At 35.9% G+C, this 22,371-nt stretch overlaps 1 protein-coding gene across 1 annotated transcript; it reads left to right on the forward strand.

The window, feature by feature from the left end:
- The first annotated feature begins 4,213 nt into the window (after positions 1–4,213).
- On the forward strand, positions 4,214–13,423 carry FAM124B (family with sequence similarity 124 member B). Its single transcript, XM_003766151.3, has 3 exons — positions 4,214–4,614; positions 5,098–5,842; positions 11,772–13,423. The coding sequence occupies exons 2-3, from the start codon at positions 5,111–5,113 to the stop codon at positions 12,411–12,413; spliced, it is 1,374 nt and encodes a 457-aa protein (XP_003766199.1). The 5' UTR covers positions 4,214–4,614; positions 5,098–5,110; the 3' UTR covers positions 12,414–13,423.
- The last annotated feature ends 8,948 nt before the right edge of the window (positions 13,424–22,371 follow it).

Here is a 22,371-nt window from a genome sequence, read left to right on the forward strand (position 1 = left end):
GAGTGTATCAGCTGTCATGTGGTTACTTATACTCTTTGTCCTGGGGGGAAAAAAAAAGGGAAACAGATGGCCGTTTTATAGGGCTGAGATAGTATTGTTTTTGGTAGGGAATGTGGTTTCCCCTTGGGGAGCACGGGGAGAAGTTTTCCATGTTTAGCAACAACTTGGAAAAGGATCTCACCCTACTTCCTCTTTCCCCCTTCAGTCCCAGGAGGAATCCAGGCAGGGTGGAATTGTCCGTGACCCAGATGTTTTCATGCTGCCCCTGCTTCCCTAATCAGCCACAGGACCAGATGACGTGAGGGCGTGCACCTGTGGGAGGCATTGATCAGGCAGGAAAGACCGGGAGGGCCAAGGATGAAATAGGGAGGGGCCCCAAACAGTGGAGGGAGGACCTCCCCCAGCCTAAAGGCAGCCAGCTGAGTTGATCTCGAGTTGGGGAATGAAGATCTTTCCCTAAAGCCAAGTCTTTTTCCCTTGGTATACAGCTATAAGTCATGAAGAATCTTAACACTGTTGAATCTTAATTTTGGAAGGGAGTTCAGATTGAGACAGGATTTCTTCCAAATCACGTGCTACATTTGGTTACCACTGTCATAAATGGTGTCAGGTAATATGGATGATAGAACACTGGCCTAGAAATCAAGAAAATCCATCTCTGATACTTAACCAGTTGAGTGAACAAAGTCACCTAACTGAATTATTCTTCAAGCAAAACTCTCTAGGATTTATCTAATAAGTTGTAGGCAGATTGTGTGGACTCTGGAAGAAATACAGAGAGTTCCCATATTTGGAATCCCTTACCTAATCAAAACATAAATCCTGCATGTATTAATATTTTTTCAAGATTCATTCAACCTAATATATTTATTCCAAGTTCATATTCATGTTAGTAATTGAAAGCATTTAGCACATTAGTAGTTTTAGCCCTGATAAAATATATTTAATGTAGTTGGAAACAAGGATTTAGATATTGTTCTTTTTTTTTTTTCTAGTCAGCTTGGGGAGATGGACCTGGAGTCAGCAAGATTTGAATTCTAATACAGCTTCTGATACTTACTGGCTCTGCCACCCTAAGGAAAGTTACTTGACTACTGTCTGCCTCAGTTTTGTAAAACTATTTTGTAAAACAGAGATAATGTCTGTCAGGGTTGGGGTAAGGATAAAATGAGATCATATTTGCTTTGCAAAACTTTAAAGTACTATATAAATGCTAGCTATTATTAACTTCTTTGTTTTTGTTTTGTTTATGGTTTTTGTTTTGCTTATGGTCGTTTCCAATATCATTCTCTCCTCCCTCTCTAAGAAACCATCCCTTTTAACAAAGATTAAGAAAGAGAAAAAAAGTTCAGTAAAAACTATATACTATATTCCTTGTACTTGATAGTATAAGCAATTCCACATAGTCCCCCATCTCTGCAAAGAAGGGAAAGAGGTACATCTTCTCACTTAGATGGGATTTTATAAATAAGGTAACAAAGAGGAAAGGCCAGTGGACTAGGAAATCAAGAAATTGCATTCTAGGCCCTGCCACCAATATGTGCTCTAGGAGCTATTACAGAATCTCCTAGGGTTCAGTTTCTTTATCTACAAAATGAAGGTGATGGGATGATTGTTGCAGAAGCTCCTGAAAGCTCTGAAAGTATATAATTCTGTGCCTTCAATAAGTCAACAATTATATATATGTATACATATGATACATGTAATTCATATTTTAATGGGGGAGACAATATGCAAAAAAAGGACATACAAGATGTATACAATGTAAATGGGCAGTAATTTCAGAGGGTAAGTATGAGCAGTATCCATAGATTCCTGTGTTCCTCGGTTTCTCTATAAAATAGTAGTCAGAACTATAAACAGCTCACGGACAAGATTGCTGTTGTTGTCTTGTGTAAAAGGTCTCTTCTTGCAGGATTCTAGGGTGATGTCCTCAGATTTCTGAAACCTATTTAAAGAAGTACTTGAGTATTCATTGACCATAATCTGCTTAATGAGTGAGATTCAAATAGGGTTTCAGAGAAAAGAACTGGTACACACTATAAAACCACAAGCTTTGATTGTGACTGTAAGATAAGAGAAGATACTACTCAGCTATTTCTGACAATAAATCAAATGTGTCTGCCTAAGCAAGAAATGCCTTAACAAATATTTGGGCACAGGTTAAAGTGCCACACAAACAGGGTTTAGAAGGAAGGGAGTCCTTTTAGGGGAGATCTATTTATTTTGTAGATGACAAGGAATTTGGGGCCTAGAAATTGAATGTGCATTCAAGAAAGCAACAATAGTAGTATAGACTGATCCAGGAGGCTTCTCAAGACTTCCTGACAATCCTCCTTATCGGTTGATTTCTGAGAGTTTTGAACACTACCTGTCAACAGCTCCTTCACTTTGACTAGGTGATGTCTGCCAACTGGCTTTTATCTAGGAACTGACTTCTGACAGAAATCTGGAGAGCTTTTCAATGTTTGATACAAATGAAAGGAAGAGTCTTACAGAAAACAGTCCAGAAGGTGTGAAGTAGGAGAAAAGAGAAGTTTTCTATTCTATCTTTCTTTTAGGAAATATATGTGTGTATATGTCAGAATTGATGAACAGGTTAAAAATATCCAAAGCCTTATTATTGCCTTATATGAAAAATGGGGGGCAGCTAGGTGGCACAGTGTATATAGCATGTTGGGCCTGGAGTCAGGGAAATCTGAGTTCAAACCTGACCTCAGACACTTACTAGCTATGTGACCCCAGGCAAGCCACTTAAGCCTGTTTGCCTCAGTTTCCTCATCTGTAAAATGAGCTGGAGAAGGAAATTGTGAGGAGTATGAAAAGTTAGGTTTCCGCAGATATAGTCCAACCAGTCATCTTGTGAAACTGAACAACAAAGTTCCTAATAAAGGATCCAAGGTCTAAACTGGTCCAAACTAGCTAGGGTCAGTGACAGGGCCCTAAGTAGGATTGTAACTCTGATTGTAAATTGGATCAATCTGAAACTTGAAGAGAGGGATAAAGAACCAACTTTTATATAAAACTTGCTCTTGCTTCTGTATTCGGTGTGTCTCATCTGTGGGCATGCCCACTTCTCATGAAAATCACTGAATAAAGAATTCTTCTCTCACTCTAAAAGTTGGTTGTAACTCTGCTCCTGGACGTTTGCAACTGGGGAAGTGTAGTGGGCCATAGCAACTCAACCGAGACTTACTGCCCAACCCTGCTGAGTTCCACCAGGTCTTTTGATAACAAAATGGCAAATTATCCCAGTATCTTTGCCAAGAAAACCCCAAAATGGATTCAAGAAGGGTCAGATATGACTGAAACCATTAAATAACAACAAATTAAATAGTCTACTCTGTATTTCTGTATTTGTTCTCAAGTTGAATGCTGCCTTCCCACTAGATTTGCTGCTACTAACAGAGTATAACAAACAAGTAACAGTAACAGAGTAACAGCTCTTATTAGGAGAGCAGGGGTGTGTTGGAGCTCAACTGTCCTACAAAACAGGACTTAATTTGTTGTTTTGATTGTCTGCACTTAAGAAAGTGTAAATAATGCAGATTAAATGTAAGAGTATATGCAAATATCCCACTTTCCATCTGATTGTTAAACATTAACCAGCATATCCTGTATGAAAAGCTGTTTTGTTTGTGCTGTAAAAATGAGTACAGTTATGGGGAAAAATGGGAACAGATTGAGTCAGAGACAGGGACACAGAGAGTCGGAGACACAGAGGTCGAGATTTGGAGGGCTAAGAAAGTCTATGCTATAAATCTTAAATCTTAAAAGTTATTATCAACTGAAATGCCTTGTGATATGTAGGCACTAAAAAGTAATGAAACTTGAAAGAAGTAATTTCCATGGTTTGGGTGTTTGTTTTTAAATGACACTATATTTTTTGTTGGTTTCTTCAAGCTTATATTTTTTAATAATCATTATGCCTATTGTATTCTTGGTTCTGCTTATTTAATTTTGTATCAGTTCATAGAAATCTTCCATGCTTCACTGAATTCTTCATATTCATCATTTTTGATAGTGAGATAATATTTCTTTACATTTCCATAGCGCAATTAGTCTAGTCTTTTCCAATCAGTGGGCATCTTCTTTGTTGTCAATTATTATTATTATTATTATTATTTACTACCATAGAACTTTACAAAAGAATTCCCTAAAAGGCTACTTCCAGTAATATATCCCTTACTGGGTTTCAGATCCTTCTATTTTACTCCTATAATTGTTCCAGAGTGCATTTAAAGAAGAATCCAATTTATAAACATTTGATTTACATACATAGGCACATGAAGTCAATGATTTAAAAAAAACAAAGCAAACAAAACTGTTGTTTGAACAAGCTCCATTGGGGAATCCAGAATTAAAAGGTCTCTTATTCAGACTTGTCCTTGTGGGAGTCAATGAATAAGGGAAAGCTTTTGTTACACATAGTTTTTCAACTGAAAGTTTCTTGGGATTTTTTCCCTTTATACTAACAGCATCAAATAGAAAATTCAGGTCAGCTCTCATGTTGCCAGCTGAAAATCCTATCTTTTCTTTTCCAAGGAGTCAAAAGAATGAAAGGGGGCATGTTTCCTCAGGCTTCTTCCTATGCTGAGTGTACTCTGAATTGAGGTGAGTAATTTTTCAGTATATAATTAAGATCCTTTGCCCAAAAAAACTATTTTTCAGGTACAGAAGCATAAAGTTTCCAAAATCAAAAGCATAAAACTTTGGGGAAAATTTAAAGCTCTCAATCATTGTGTGGGTCCCTGTAAATGACTGTAAATAGGATGTATACAGTAGGAATGTATTCACAGTAAAAAAAAATTGATGTTCCTAAATGAAAATTGATTCTTATCTGTTGGTATTTCTTATGATTGTTCTCAATTAGACTTATTTGATATTTCCTTTTCGGTTAATCAATGGCTTCCAAGTTGGTATTTGTCCTCAAAATTACATCCAGTCAGGTCCAGCTGAAGATCTTGTGTGTTGCTTCATTAAGCTTAATACAGTGAGCTATTTCACACTTAAGTTGAATAATACTTATTTCAAAAGATTAGGGGTAGGTGTTTTGACATCAGGTTTAACAGCAATTGCTTCCCTTTTCTCTCGTAGAGGTAGCCTGAGGATGGAGGAGAGACAGAATCCATTGGTCATGACTGTCCATCTCCTGGCCAGCTCTGGACATGCCTTGCATTTGCAGCAAACCCTTGACCGCCTCTTGGGGTGGGTTTGCCCAGAACTCCATCTTTTTCTGGTTTCAGAGAGAGTGACTCCAGTGAGATACTATGAAAAATACCAATCCAAGCGGTCTGCATTCCCAGGGATTTCTGTTTTGCTCTTCCTACCTGCAGACTGTAGGGAAGAGAGGTTCTTTCACATCTATGACTTCTTTCGGCAGCCACCTTGGCAGTCTCATCCCACACAGAATGCAAGTGGAAGGTTGTGCCCATATACACTTACCAAGCAAGATTTCTACAGTTTGGATCCTCACATGCCTGTGTGGGGGGTGAGACAGATGCATTATGGCAGCGAGATCCTTCAGGTCACCTTATATTGCAGCTTTGATAACTATGAAGATGCAGTCAGACTTTATGAAATGATTTTACAGAAGGAAGCCACCACACAGAAAAGCAACTGCTCCTACTTTGTTTTGTATTCAAAGAAAAACTTTTCAATCCAGCTCTCCTTGAAACAACTTCCCTTAGGGATGTCTGTGGAACCCAGAGAATCTTCAGTGTTACAATTCAAGGTTCAAGAAATTGGCCAGTTAGTACCACTTCTGCCAAATCCCTGCATTCCCATCAGCAGCACCAGATGGCAAACTCAGGACTATGATGGAAACAAAATTCTCCTACAGGTATGTTCTTAGGTTCCTTCTCTCCCCAGACATAAACACATGATTACATGTAAAAGAAATAATTCTTTCTCTCTTGTATTAATAATTAATTATTGGACCAGAACTAAGGTTTTCTTCTTTTTTATTTGCTCATCCAGAAATCAACTAATGAGAGAAATCTTTTTCAAAGATTTACCCAGGCTAAGGTCTAATCAGACAACAGAAATTCTAAGTTTGGGCTTATGGGAGGATTCCTATTCATTGAGTTATTTAGACAGATCTGGGAAAATGTTGATTCTCTCTTTTCTCAGACAGGTCATACAGAAATTGATGTCTCTTTGACTAAGATTTAGTGATTCAAGCCACTTATACCAAGACCCTCACTTAAATATAGCTCAACCTCTCATTATAATATTCATTCTCTCCTTGACTGTTAACTAATCAGAATTGATTGCCATCCTCAGGAATACCTACTCTTTCAAGGGTTTATAAACTGTGAGTCCAAAGGATTTTTGATTATCTTTTTTATTAATAAACCTGTTAGCCTTATTAATAAAATGACTAATTCATTCAGAAACTGTCTCTTGAACTTTTTAAACTCCACATATGAAATCATAGACCATTAGATTTTCAGGTGAAGACATTAAGGTTTAGAGAAATTGAATTTAGTATGAAAATCCAGGACTTTAAATTCAGTTCTTAGGATCATATATTTATAGATGAAAATGACCTTTGATTTCATCTAGTCCAACCATCTTTATTTTACAGATAAGGATATCAAGTCCCATGGAGTCATGAGATGATAGATGTATAGTGGGAAGGCACTTCGGAGGCTATCTAGTCTAATATTTTTGTTTTCAGATCAGAAGATGAGACTTAGATAGATAAAGTCAGTCCTGTAGGTAGGACTTGCCAGAGCTGGGTTAGAAATCCAAATACTTGGATTTGATATATATACTGTTCTTTTTAGACAGCATATATCCTCCCTGTCTACAATATTCTTTCCACTATGTTGCTGATTCACATGTATATGTATATCCATTTTTTTTTCAGCTAAGTGCATTAACCAACATGATATATAGTTCTGAATCAGTTTGAGGAAATTAAGACAATGACATATTTAGGAATGCCAATGCTGAAGATATGGGAGATGAACTAGTTAGTTAAGTTCTGAATCTGAGTAACTCTCTTGCTTTATTACAAATTAAATCAGCTGATTAAATGAACTTCAACAAATTTTTTTTTAGAAAAGAAGGTCTTTCTGAGTAACATTTATTTGTTTATTCATTCCTTTGTCTACCCAACATCTTAAGTAGCTATTATGTCAAGAAGATGACACTACACACTGGAGGAAATACAAAATAAGAGATGTTCCCTGTTCTCAAGGAACTAGTTTTGAGGGGACATCACTCTAACAGAAATAGATATATCAAAACTAAACAAATAAGCACACAAGAAAAGGGATACAAAATTCTATGATGTTTGAATGGAGAAATCTCATATCCACCTTGAAATATTAGAGAAAACCTGACTACTGGAAGTGAGTTTTTACTAACTAGTATTGTTAATCATGACTACAATAAAACTGTATATGTGTACATATAAAGATGTATATGATGTCCATAGGAATTTAGTTTAATCACTATTTATTGAGCATCTGTGGGGCGAAAAATATTGTATTAGATGTGAGGGAAATAAAGAGAAAAAACAAAGCAGGCTCTCTTATCAAAGGGTTCATGTTCTATTGGGATATACAGTGTTGTCTGTGGATTTGGAGCTGGAAAGGGGCTTAGGCCACTATGCTTCATTTTACAGATGAGGTAACTGAGGCCCAGAGAAGTAAAAGGAATTGTTTAAGGTCACAAAACCAGTCAGTATCCGAGGTGGGATTTCTGGTTCCAAATCCAGAGCATTATCCACCACACTACACTATCTCTCATGTACACAAATAAATAGATTATCTAATTCAACTCAATTAAATTAAATAATTTAATAATTATAATAATAATAATAAATTTACACCTATGTGTTGGGCACTGTACAAAACCAGTTAGTATCTGAGGTGGGATTTCTGGTTCCAAATCCAGAGCATTATCCACCACACTACACTATCTCTCATGTACACAAATAAATAGATTATCTAATTCAACTCAATTAAATTAAATAATTTAATAATAATAATAATAATAAATTTACACCTATGTGTTGGGCACTGTGCTAAGTGCTAAGGATAAACAGAGATAAAGGAAGAGACAACATGCAAATAAAGGACACAAAGCAAGCTATATACTGGATAAATAGGATATGATTGATAGAGAGAAAGCACTGGGATTGGGGAAGTTTCCTGTAGAAGACAGAATTTTAATTGGAACTTAAAAGGAAGCCAGGGAAGTCAATAAACAGAGTGAAAGAAAGGGAACAATCCAGTTATAGTAGATAACTAGAGAGAATGTCCAGAACCAAGAAATGGAATGTCTCTTTTATGGAACAGCCAGGAGGCCAGAGTCACTGGATCAAAGACTGTGTGTTAGGGAGTAATATGTAAAGGTAGGAGGGGGCTAGATTATAAAAGGCTTTGAATGCCAAACAGAACATTTTGTATTTGTTCCTAGAAACAATAGGAAGCCACTGGACTTCATTAAGTAATTAGTTGAATATTGATTTAAGAGAAAGAGAATATTAACATCTGGAGGAATCAGGAAAGACTTCCTGTAAGAGGTAGTTGAGTCTTGAAGATAGTTGAAGACTCTACGAGTTGGCAGCGAGAGATGGCATGCTAGGTATGGGATGCTTTTGGAAATGCAGGGTGTGTGGACATAGAAAGTCATTTGGGGGAAGTGAGTAGACCAGTGGGTTTACATGATAAAGAACATAAAGGCAACAGTGTAAAGAAATGGAAGGCTGGCAATGCCAGGTTGAGAAGTAAATATTTTATTCCAGCTATAAAAGGGAGCCAGAGGCTTTTGTGAGCAGGGGAGTGATAAAAGTGCTTACTTATATTATGTACGTGTGGTTATCCTTGTTAGAATATAACTTCCTTGAGGGCAGAAAGTGTTTTGTCCCTGTCTTTGTGCCCTAGTGCCTAGCATGGGAGAAACACAATGCAAGCACTTGATAAATGATTGTTTGCTTAATCCATAATGTAGTAGGAGATATATTTTAGATGGCTCACCAAAGCACAATTCCTTATTTTACTTTTAGGTCACAGTTTTGATGTTTTATTTGGAAAGTTGGGCCAAACTGTAGGCATGCAGAATAACTTTGATAAAGGGGGAAAGAGCCTAAAATTCTGCAGAGTAGACAGCATATCCTAAACTGTCTGGAATGAGCCTGGGTAGTGGGGGAAGAGGAAAAAGGAATCAAATAGAGGAATGAGGCTAATGGGCACACAGTAAATCCTATCAGAAATAATGATATTGTAGTTTTTTTTTTTAGCCTTTTCTTCCATTATATTCCAGTAGAACCTTTACTGGAGTGTTTCATTAGTTCTTTTTGTTTCTGGATACTGAGATGTTTGAAAAGTGACTTCCTTGTGAGAAAAGGCAAGCCAAGAAATATAGATAATTCATATAACAGATAATCAACCTCAAAATAATGTATAACTGGTTGTTTTTATCCTTGGTTCTTATTTTATATGGACCTTTCACTTACATATGAGGCATCCTAGTGCTTTGAATATAGGCTGCTCCATTATCAATAAATCAATATTTCTCAGGCATCTGCCATATGTTAGTAATGTACTAGGGACTAGATATATAGCCTCAGCTCTGATGGAGCTTATATTTTGTGGATGGGATGGGGGAAAGTCTTTATAAACACACACACACACACACACACACACACACATTTAAAATATATACAAAATAAAGACAAGGTAATTTTAGGGTGAAGGGTCTTGGGTTGGGAGGATCAGGAAATGTTTCATATGAGATGAACATTGAACTGAGTTTGGAAAGAAACTAAAGTAATCACTAAAATTAGATTTTTTTGAAAGAAAATGGATAGATATTTATTGAGAAATAACATTTCATAGGCTGATATAAAAACTCAATTTTTATAGAAGCCAGGGCTGGGGATTTTTTTTTTGGCAGAGAAGGGGAGTATTGACCATTTGAACAAATATATTTCACCATCCATTTATATATTGGTGTTGTAGTTTTATTCAAGCAGTGGCAGATGCAGAAGAGGCAAGTATGGGATCCATCAGGCAGCAAACATTTGTTAAGCGCTTATTACAGTTTAAAACTAAATCCTTAAATCTAAGTTTAAATCCAGCCTCAGCTACTTACCAGCTGTGTGACTCAAATAATGTAACCATGTCACTTAACCGTGCTGGCCTCAGTTTCCCCATCTATAAAATGAACTGGAAGAGGAAATGGTAAACCACTCCAGTTTCTTTGCCAAGAAAACCTCAAATGTGATCACCATGAGTCAGACTCAACTGGAATGGCAGAACAAATGCATCAGGCACTGGGCTAAGTGCTGGAAAGAATGAGAAAATACAGAAATATGATCTAAACACCTGCACATGGCACCTGCATTAAGGATATATGTGTGATTATCTCCTCAATAAATCAAAATAAAGGCAAACTGACTTAATCAGTACATGGATAGGGCAGACCAGGACTAGATCACTGATCCAAAATTAGAAACTTGGCAAGTTGGTCAGTTAAGAGAGATCAGAGTGATTAGTGAAGTAGTTCTGAACTCAGCACTGGTTATTCAACTCAGCTGCTGCCTGTGGAGAAAGTGCTTAATAAATACTTGTTAAACTAAACTGGATAGATTCATCAATGTATATTGTTGAGCTCTTAATAGTTTTCCTCCTTTAAAAAGAAGACTCTCTATCATATCCAATCATTTTTCTTTGTATCAGTGACTGAGTTTGTATCAGTGACTTACAACTTTCAAAAGAATTGGAAGATTGGATGAGGCATCTGTATGCTGTTTAGTTATAGCAGGTTAACTTCTAGAGAGTGGTAGGTCCAGGTTTATGCAAGGGTGGGTTTTTTTCCAATTGTTTAAGAATCGCCTTCCTTCATGATCAAACCTCCCTGGATGGTGAGTGCTCCTGGCTTGTCAAACTCTTTGCTTACCATCTACTCTCTTTTATATGATTGTTAGCAAGAAAACTTTAATAAACATATATAAGATAAATTGGTAAGTTCTGTATATAAACACTAGGAACGGCAGATGAGCCAAACCAAGTATGCATAGAAGAAAATCATGGTGGAGGCAACCTAATTTTAAAAGCAAAAAAGTATCAATTGAAAAAACACCCTTGCATAAATCCAGATGGGATTACAAAGAGTCAGACACAGTTGGAAAATACCTATAGGACAACAACAAAGACAAAATAGTTTCAAGAGGGAGAGAGCACTATCACCAGGAAAAAAGGTGGAAGGCCTCATGTAGGATGAGGCACCGGATCTAGTGTTTAAAGAGGTAAAGAAGGCATTTCATCTATAGTAATGGGGTAAGGGGAGGTAGGGAAGAAGGACTTATTCAAAGGGAGCAGAGACAGAATAAGATTGTAAATTTGTGGTGCTTTCTTTTTTATTTACATGGGACTGGAAAGAAACTTAGAAGTCACTGGTATTTAAGCATTGGCCATGGAATCAGAGGACCTGGGTTTGAAATACTTATTACCCATGTGACACTGGGTCAATCACTTAAATTCTCTAGGACTTGTTTTCCTCATGTGTGATAGGAGGCTATCTGGTTCAATCTTCTCTCCCAACATGATTCAAAAAGCAATGTGTGTTAAAAATAAATACATTTAAAAAAAAGCTGATTGTTGAATTGAAATAGAGCCTGAGCATCTCCCAGAGCAGATCCTAATCACACTCTTAAAAATGAAGTTCTAGGCTACTGTTACCACATCCTCTTTCTGTCAATAATAATTTTAAAATTTTCTCTCAATGATATTTTTGCTTTTCTTTCTTAATAGGTCCAAACAAACCCAGCACCAGACAAAAACAAGGGTGAACTTCCCTCTAAACTCAGCCATACAGGGTTGGACACCCCTTGCCAAGACTCCATCCAAACCCCAACTTCTGCCAAAAGGATAACAGAATTAAGAAGTAGAAGAAGCCAAACTGGGAGGTCAGAGCACAATCCCCCAGGGCCTCCTGACCTGAGAGGGGACACTTTGCCATATGAAAGCTCCAGTAGGACCTCCTGGATAAGTACTTATTCATCCCATTCTAGCAGCTCATCAGCACCTTCTCAAAGGGTTAGACCCTCTCCACATCTTGAATCAGCATCCAGAATCAAAACACTCCTCCTAGGAAATAGTCTTCAGAAGCCTGATACAGAGACTAATGTTGATACAGGGTTCCCAGTAATAAATTCAGAACAGAAACAATCTTCTTTGAGAACATTTCCAAGGGATTTGCAAAGCAGCCTGACTGCATCATGGATGCCAAACTCTTTGTTAGCTATAACCGGCTCAAGAAATAAGCCCTCTGAAGAGACAATCCACCCCTTGCCATTTGCTGGCCAAAGAGACAATGGTATAGGGCAGATAACCTCTGCATTTCACTTCCCACAAATATCCCATGGAAATGATGAAGAAGAATTCTTTATATGATGGGAAACAAATGCCAGTTTCAGATACTGAATCAAATCCATTGTTTGGGAGACGGAGCCTGACCCCAAAACTAGCCAGCTTCTCTTGCACAACTGGGGGCATCTGGATATCCCTCATGCCTATACCTAGACCTATGTGGCTTGAATCTAAAAAAAAAAACTTGTTTGTTTCAAAGAAGCAAGAGACTGGTTTGGATATTTAGCTTCCATTGTAAGAGATCATAACCAAAAAGCACAAGGAAAAAGAATAGACATCATTTTCCCCCGGGATGTGTACACATGGTGTTTGGTGAATTTCAGGTCATTTGTGTTGAGAGCTTATGAGCAGAATACATTATGCAACTCATTAGTGTTTTCAATTTTGCTTTAATATTCACTGGAGCTGCCTAGCTTCTACCTGAATCACATTAAATATTTATCCTTTACCAGTTGCCAATCTCATAATTCTATTGGTTTCTATATACTTCTGATACCGTTTGGGCATTCTGGATCTATTTGTATATTTGGTCCATTAAAATATGTAGCGCACTGAAAACTTCAAACTTCTTCCCTCCCTTCCTCAATTTAATAATCAGATCATGATAAACTTATAAAATTATTTAGTATGTCCAATGGTGATATTTAGTTATTTTTTTAGTTGTGTCCAACTCTTTGTGACCCTTTTGGGTCATTTTATGCAGAAATACTGGAGTTTGCCATTTCCTTCTCTGGCTCATTTTACAGATGAGGAGCTGGGGCAAAAAGTGACTTGCCCAGGTTCATACAGCTACTTAGTGCTGAGTCTGGGTCTGAACTCAGCAAAAATGAGTAAATGAGCTTTTGTAGGTTTTAGAAATGAGGATTCAAGAAGATTTTGTCTCAGCATATATCCATCAGTCAAGCTGGATTTTATAGGGAACTTTCTACCAAAGGAAAATTCTAGGTGTGACATGGAAACTGTGAATGAAGTCAGATGCTATACACCCAAAAAGGCATTGTTCATAGAAGAGAAAATTAAAATGGCAAAGGTAATTCTTTTTTAAAAAATAATAACTTTTTATTTTCAAAATATATGCAAAGATATTTTTTTCTTTAAAGGACTTCAGAATATTTTTCCTTAGTACACAAACTGGAGGAAGTATAATATAATCAAAAGAGCAGCCTGAGAATCAGGAAACCAGAACTGAAATCTCTGGCTCTGCCATTGACTAGTTGGGAGGTCAAAGATAATCTCTCCCGGCATCGATTTCTTCAATCCTAAATTAAGATGGTTTGACTAGTTGATGATCAAGGCTTCTTCTGTGATCTTTTCATTCAAAGCCCAATTCTACTTTACCCAATTGCCCAAGTGATCTTCCTTGTCACTTCTATTAAGTCAAATTAAATGTTAAATCATCTGGTTTTTAAAACCCTTCATAAACTGGCCCAGCAGCTAGGTGGTACAGTGGAAAGAGTACCAGACCTGGATAGCTGAGTTCAAATCCCACCTCAGACTCTTACTAGTTGTGAGACCCTGGACAAGACACTTAACCCTGTTTGCCTCAGTATCCTCATTTGTAAAATGATCTGGAGAAAGAAATTGCAAACTACTGCAATATTTTTGTCAAGAAAACTCCAAAATGGGACAAGAGTTGGATATTACTGAACCAACTGAATAGTAACAAACTGGCCTTTTCCTACTTGTTCAGTCTTTTTTATGTTTTTCTTCTCTTTTATTTTCTTTTACATTCAGCTACTCTAGCCTCCTTACTGTTCTTCACACAAAACACTCCCCTTCCCGACTCCATACTTCATCACCGGATCTCTTCCCTGTTTAATCTATCATCCTTCTTCATCTCCACCTCCTATCTTCTCTGACATTTTTCGACATTCAAATCAACTTCAGTATTCTTCAAGAAACTTTTCTGTCCCACTTCCCACCTCAGCCCTCTACCCCCACCCCCAGTGTTGGTGCTTTCCTTGTATGATTACCTACATTTTATCCTGTACATATTTTACATGTCCATACATATAAAATATTTACATGTTGTTCCTTTCATTAGAATATGAGCTCCTTGAAGGCAGGAACTGGTCTTTGTCTGACTTTATTTTATTTATCTTCCAGCATGTAGCACAATGCTTGGCATGTTATAAGCATTTAATAAATATGTGTTGACTTGCTTGTTTAGTTGACTCTTGGTTTATGAAAACCTGTTGGGTCAGAATTTTACCTGAAATTTTGAAAAATGGAAAGAATTTTGCTTCATTCATATTTTCTTGGAAAAAATTAAAATTATCAAATGATTTCTTAACTAAAATTGCTAATATACCATTAAAAACTTAGTAGAATGAAGCTTAGATATTCCAAGGGAAAAAAAAAACAACCTTTTCATTAACATGGTACTTTAATAAAACCATAAATGAAAAACTGAGAAATTTCAATAAGTTCATTAAAATACTAATTTATCACATATATCATATATATCACATATAAAAGTAAATGTTGAAAACATTTTTTAAAAAAGAATGCATTAAGAGAATAACATTTTAAAAGAACTGTTTTATTCTTATTGAAGGAAAAGAGATATATGTGATAGATATCAAGAATGAAATAGTTCTTTTAAAATGTTATTCTTTTGGTGCACTTTTTAAAAAAATATTTTTAACACTTAGTTTTATAATATTTTGATTTTCATTCTTTTTTTCCTCCATTCCTGCTCTCTTCCCTCCCCAAGACAATACTCAATCTGAAATAAATTATATATGTACAGTCATATTAAATATATTTCCTTGTTAATCATGTTTGGATATAAGAATCAGAACAAAAGGGAAAAACCATGAGAAAATAAAAAAACAAAAAGTGAAAATAGTATGCTTTAATCTGCATTGAGACTTCACAGTTCTTTCCCTAGATATGGATAGTATTTTCCATTATAAGTCTTTTGGAATTGTCTTAAATTACTGTATTGCTGAGAAGAGCAAAGTCTATCAAAATTGACCATCTTCATAGTGCTGTTGTTACTGTGTATGGTGTTCTCCTGCTTCTTTTTACTCATTTTACTCAGCATCAGTTCATATAAATCTTTCATAGTTTTTCTGAAATTCCCCTGTTCATCATTTCTTATAGAGCAATAGCATTCCATTGTGTTCATTTACTGCATTTTATTCAGTCATCCCCTAATTTTTAATTTTTTGCCACCACAAAGAGAGTGAAACAGTTCTCTCAAAAGCAAACTTTAAATAAATTCAATATCAGAAGAGGAAAGAGGGGACCAATATGGTCTATATTACAGTTATTTCTGTATAAATTCATGCCATTCCGTCCCTATATCAAAAATTACCTCCTTTTACAAAATAAAGAAAAAAAAACAAAAACACTTGCTACAGCAAGCCATTAGACAATATATCTTACTAGGGTATTCTATTCTGTAGGTCAGCGTGCAAAAAGTAGGAAGAAAAATTTCATTCTGTTCTTTGGAACCATCATTACCTACTATTTGTTTTAAATCCATGTAATACACAGAGTACATAGAGGTTAACAGCTCACTTAATACAATTTTATGTAAATAAAATTATTGGTGCCCACAAAATATAAAACTATTGGAATCAAGGACTGAGGAAATGTACAAAGCTAGCACAGTGCTCGGAACTTTGTAATCTATTACAACTAGTAATTCCATAACACCCCCAGGTGGCTATTGTCAGGGACCAATTAAATTTTAGCTTTTGCAATGTTTTCTGTCTTATCTACAAAGTTATTGTGATCTTTTCTTACCATGTGTACAAAAATATCATTTTCCTTCTTACAATATTATGGCTACAAATGCTGTATTTCCTCCCTCTAAGAAATGCAAATAGATAAACATTCCTTAATATAGAATATATACGTGTCAATGTACACTGAAATATAATTTTTAAAAATTTTAATAGCTTTTTATTTACAAGTTATATGCATGGGTAATTTTACAGCATTGACAATTGCCAAACCTTTTGTTCCAATTTTTCCCCTCCTTCCCCCCACCCCTTCCCCTAGATGGCAGAATGACCAATACATGTTAAATATATTAGAGTATAAATTAAATACAAAATAAGTGTACATGTTCAAACCATTATTTTGCTGTACAAAAAGAATTGGACTCTGAAATATTGTACAATTAGCCTGTGAAGGAAAATAAAAATGCAGGTGGGCAAAAATAGAGGGATTGGGAATTCGATGTAATGGTTCTTAGTCATCTCCCAGAGTTCTTTTGCTGGGTGTAGCTGGTTCAGTTCATTACTGCTTCATTAGAACTGATTTGGTTCATCTCATTTCTGAAGATGGCCAGGTCCATCAGAATTGGTCATCATATAGTATTGTTATTGAAGTATATAATGATCTCCTGGTCCTGCTCATTTCACTCAGCATCAGTTTGTGTAAGTCTCTCCAGGCCTTTCTGAAATCACTTAAATATAATTTTTAAAATAACATTTTATATCGCCTAATTTTCCTTCTATATCCCTTCCCTATGTCCCTTCCCAGAAAAATCTCCTATAACTAAGAATATTTTCAAAAGACAAGATGAAGAGAAAAAATCAGCAAAACTAATCAATATATTTAAAAAAACCCAAAATATGAGCAATGTTTCCCATCTATGGACCTCCTACTAGTGTACAAGAAGGAGGGAGAAGTGTCTTCTTTTATCCCTTCCTTGGAGTAGCTAGGCTTATCTTTTGTATCTGTGAAACATTTCTTTTTAACTATTTTGTGGCTGTTCTTTCCATTTACATTCTTATATTCATTGTATATATGTTTTTTCCCTATTTGTTTCACTTGTATAAGTTCATAGAAATCTTTCCATACTTCTCCATATTTATCATACTTGTCACTTCCTATAACATTCTTCATTTCTTGGCAAAAATCCTGGAATGGTTTGCCATTTCCTTCTCAGGTTAATTTTCCAGATGAAGAACAAAGACAAACATGATCAACTGACTTGCGCAGGGTCACACAGCTAATAAGTGTCTGTGGCTGACTTTGAACTCAGAAAGATGTCTTCCTGACTTCAGGCCCAGGACTCTATCCACTGGATCCCAGATAATTTGTTTAGCCATTCCCCAATCGATGGATATCTCCTTTTTTTTTTTTTAAGGTTTTTCCTACCACAAAAAGTACTACTATGAATATTTTGTCATATATAAAGCATTTCTTTTTATCAATGACTTCCTTGGGAGATAGGCCAAATTTCTGGCTCAAACTTCTATGAACAAACATAAAGACCTAGTGTTGGTCTTTGTATGTTGAAAATTTATTCTCCTTTCCTTTTGGAATACAAGCTAACATTTCACATGTTGGGATTCTTCACAAGGAAGGGAGAGGGGACAAAAGCACCTCCATTAAGACTTTTGGTATCTCACTTGAGAGAATAATCAAAAGCTATTCTCTTGACATCTGCCATATAATTGGCAGTACACTACTGGTTCACTGGTACCACTGATATTCTAAGTATACCTCACTTTTTGCTTTTACCCTTAAACTTAGCTAAGAAAATATCCCTCTTTGTGCCCTGTAACAGATAAAGTGTCTTCTAAGTCCACATGACCCTATCCCACTGTAGATAAGAAGTTTTGTCTACCTTGAATAAATTCAAGAATAATCCACTTTTGTACTCTAACCAGCTTCCCTCCTCCCCCCAAGAAGAGCTCCAGGAACTACACTTAAATGATCTTAAAGCTCAAGAATCAGGGGTAGATATTAATATCTTACTTAAGATCTGGAAATAGTGGATATCACTTCACTTTGTGAACTTCATCTGTTAAATGATGGTCCCCTAAAGTCCTTTTCTGCTCTAAATTAATGATCTTAATCACAGCATCAGAAACATAGTAATCCACTCACATATTAGAAATTGTTTGTTTAGTCTACAGAAGACACATGCACTCATTGATTCTATTGAGGCACTGAATAAGATGACAGGTCTGCAGGTTTTAGAGACTAAACATTTGATTCAAATGAAAAGCACAGACCTTAGATCTAGTTCTATTTTTATTTTTTCCAAGATTTAGATTTCAATAGAAGTTTAGAATAAATTTGTGGACTCTTTGTGTGGTAGGAGAAATATTCTCTACTCCCCTCCCTTACTTCTGCCCTCAGGCAAGTTATTCTAGGTTTTCTTTAAATAGTTTTGAGATCTTCCTTAAATCTTGGAAGGCTCAGGGAATTAAAAGTTCAAACTGCTGACATCATTTCCTCATTATCCAAGAAAATCCCAGATGGGCTCACAGAGAGCTAGATGATGACCGAACAACAACAAATTATATATATTTAAAAGAGAGATGGTTATATGTGGTGAAGAATTATGGAGAGATCATAGGTAGAATAAAAATGAACATGGGGTATATGCGTGAGAAGAACACATATTTCTGTGGCCACGGCACTTTTCTTTCACTAACTGAACTGAACTAAATGGTGAATAAAGTATAGTGATGCTGATATATTATATACAAGTAATTTGCATGTCTAGCACCATCACTAGAGGAGGAAGGGGGTAAATATTATTCAACCAAATTATTATAATTATTATTTTATAAATGTCAAATTTTTCTTTCAAAGGAATTTAATTCTGGCTTTTTAATACATGGAAAAATAGTAGACAGCAATGTATATTATGGGTTTTTTAATTGAATGTCCAATTTTAGAAATTTTGCTTTTGACTGAGTAATTTCTCCCAAGATTTTCATTATGTTAAAATTTCCTCATATCAAAATGGTATAGTAAATATGAATTGGAAATTGTGAGTTGGAATCCTAGCTTTCCCACTTACTGTGTGATTTTGAGGAAATCACTTCTCTGTGGATTTCAGTTTCCCCATCTGTAAAATGAAGAACATTGAACTGATGATCTCTAAGGTTTGTTTCAGTTGTAAATCTTATGATCTTATAATCTCATATTTTTAAAACTATATATGAGGTTGTAAGAGCAGATCAGACACTGAAGATGCCAAGGTAATTCACTGTATCTCAGGCCATCACCAGTCATCCTGACTTTTTTTCCTGCCAGTGGACTTTTGATAACTCTGGAAGCAGAGTGTGGCTACTCACTCCAATTCACTTGCAAGACATCACTTATGATGTCATTGGTCCCTTCAAAAAGAAATGATGAACATTTTCATTTTTATATATAAATTATTGTTTATATATTATATATATACATAAGTACTATATATATGTATTTATGTATGTATATTTCCTCTAGTGTAGCCCTCAAGTCTTCAACCTCTCTTGAGGTTAAAGAGTAATGATCCCTTAAAGTTGTGACACAAAAAACCCCAAGATAAATATAAAATATTTTATTTAACAACGAATGGAATACTAAAAATTGAATGAATTACATCTAATAAAGATATTACATCTAATAAAAGTGTAATTAACACTCAGCTAGGAATTGGTTACCATGACAGCTGTAAATTCAGTCTGGAACACCTCCTGGGGAGTCCCATTAACATGGCCATTTCCCCTGAGATCTTTCACAACAACAGGATAATCAAATTACAACTGTAATTCCCCCAAACAGCTTTGCAACTATATGTTTGAGTCTATATGAATCCATTCATATATGCTTTTTAATCACTCAGTCATCAAAAAAACTTTATGCTCTAACTGTGGGCTCCATACTGAGTAGCATTTTTAATACTGTAACAATCCTGCAATATTTATCAAAGGAGTTGTAATTAATTATTGTAGCTTTCTTTGAAGAGCCTTATTCTCAGCATTTAGATGAATCTGGAATTTCTATGTCAGGGCTCCTTTTCAATTTTTTTGCCTCATACATTACTTAAGCAGGATTTTAAAGGGACCTGTAGCACACACACACACACACACACACACACACACACGTTCCCTTTTCCAAATTTCAGAAACATAGATGGCTTTCTGTAGAGGTAGTTACTATGTAAATAAATATAATATGAAAACCAAAAGGAAAAGAGTTAACTTGGGGGTAGATCTACAAAAATATGTAATTAAGTTCTTTCATCTGTTCTTATGACATTAGTACGGGCCAAATTATATCTTCAATTATCTCCCTGCAAACTTGGCCAAATTGGAAACAACTGAATGCAGGATTTGACTTTGAGACTTGCAGTTTGCAAATGAAAATGAGAAAATCTGATGTGCCAAATGAAGTCTGTTTCATAAGATCTGTTAATTACAATCATAATTTAGAGGGGTGGGGAAAGGGTATGATGTTTTATTTACACTGTTGTGTCTCATGGGTAGCTTTTTTGAATACCAAAACATGTCACTACAGAGACTCAAGACAAACATAGAGAGTACATTATTCTGCCTTTGTGTCATCTACAAATTTGAAGAACATGTGATTTATGACTTTTCCACATCTGAGAAAAAAATATATTGTGCCAAGGACAGATCTCTAGACCTTTTAGGTATGATTATTCATTTAGTACTAAATGTACCTATCTCTACTATTACCTAATGTCTACATTTCTGTGGACAGTAGAGTCCACAAAAAAGCATGGAAAACTTTTCCTTGTGTTTTGACAAAATCTAGATAAACTATATTTTCACCATCAAAGGAAATAATAAGTGTAAAGCACTTTGCAAAACTTCAAATTTATTTTTTTTTTTTTTGCTGAGGCAATTAAGGTTGTGACTTGTCCAGGGACACACAATTAAGCAGTGTTGTATCTTGAGATCACAGTTGAACTCAGGTCCTCCTGATTTCAGGGCTGGTATTCTCTCCACTGCACCTTCAAGCAGCCCCAATGAGATAATAATTGTAAATAGTTAAAACACAATGCCTGGCACACATAGTAAGCACTATATAAATGTTGTTGTTAAAATGCTATATAAATGTCACTCATTTTCAATTCCCTGATCTACAGTCTAGTAATTATTTTCTTTAAAAAGAGATATTAGATTAATTTGTCATGAATATGTAGTGAGTATAATCAGGTATTGTCCTGGGTAACAATGATATCCCATTGATGAAAACTTTGTTCAGCCATTGATGATGTCTCTACACAATTTGGAAAGTCTGCATTTTCCCTGTGAGAAGACATTGTCATTCTGGAATGAACAGTGTTTCCTTGATGAAGCACAAGTTACTTGCCTTGCCCTACACTGTCACTCTGATCTCTTATTTAGAAAGATTCACAACCATATCATATACTTGGGCTATGACTTGGGACATTTCCTGTAAAAAGAGTCCTGACACACAGAAGCATGCTTAGAGAACGAGGGAGAAAGCTTAGTCAGAGGAAGAAGTCAGTCATATAAACTAAAATACCCTGGAAACAAATTAGTATAGTTTTGTGCCTGCTTCAAGGAAAGATTCTTTAGTGCCTAGAATTACATGAAGGACATGGATACATGTCACATGTCCTTCATGTAATTCTGTGTAATGGGCTGAAGCTCGAGTTGATGCACTGAGGTCCCAAGCACATGAGGCTAAATAGTAATTGGACCTTACTCTATTAATATATATGCTTGGAGAAAGAATGGCCCCCACCCATTCTTTGTGCAAGTCCTGATGTGTTGTATAGGAAATAACGATTTTGGTGGGTGGAGGCTGAGGGGTGGAGAGAGGAGCAGAAAGAGAAGGCTGGCTGGCTTCTGGTCTGGCTGGCTTCTTGACTCAGCTGCACACATTTCGATCGTGAACCCCTTTTCACCTCCAATTCCCCTTCACCTCCCATCCTTCTTCACCTCTACTGAGAATAAAGATTGAAGATTTTCCCTTAACCTGAATTCCTGACGCCGGCTGATTTTAAAATACGTGCTTATCACAATTCTGGGCACTAAAGAATCAACATTAGATGCAAAGGACCAAGTATAAGAATTCCTGAACCAAAGGGAGGGATTCCTGGTTCATATCAACTTCAAGAATCAGTTGAAGCCAGAGCTGAGGAGTAATAGAACATAGTAATAGGAATCTCGACCTTGGCCTTCATTTAGATTCTGTCTTTTCCAAACACAAGGTTGGGAGAGATACATAATAAATTAGA

The sequence above is a fragment of the Sarcophilus harrisii genome, chromosome 3, assembly GCF_902635505.1.
Source record: "Sarcophilus harrisii chromosome 3, mSarHar1.11, whole genome shotgun sequence".
NCBI classification, from domain to species: Eukaryota; Metazoa; Chordata; class Mammalia; order Dasyuromorphia; family Dasyuridae; genus Sarcophilus; species Sarcophilus harrisii.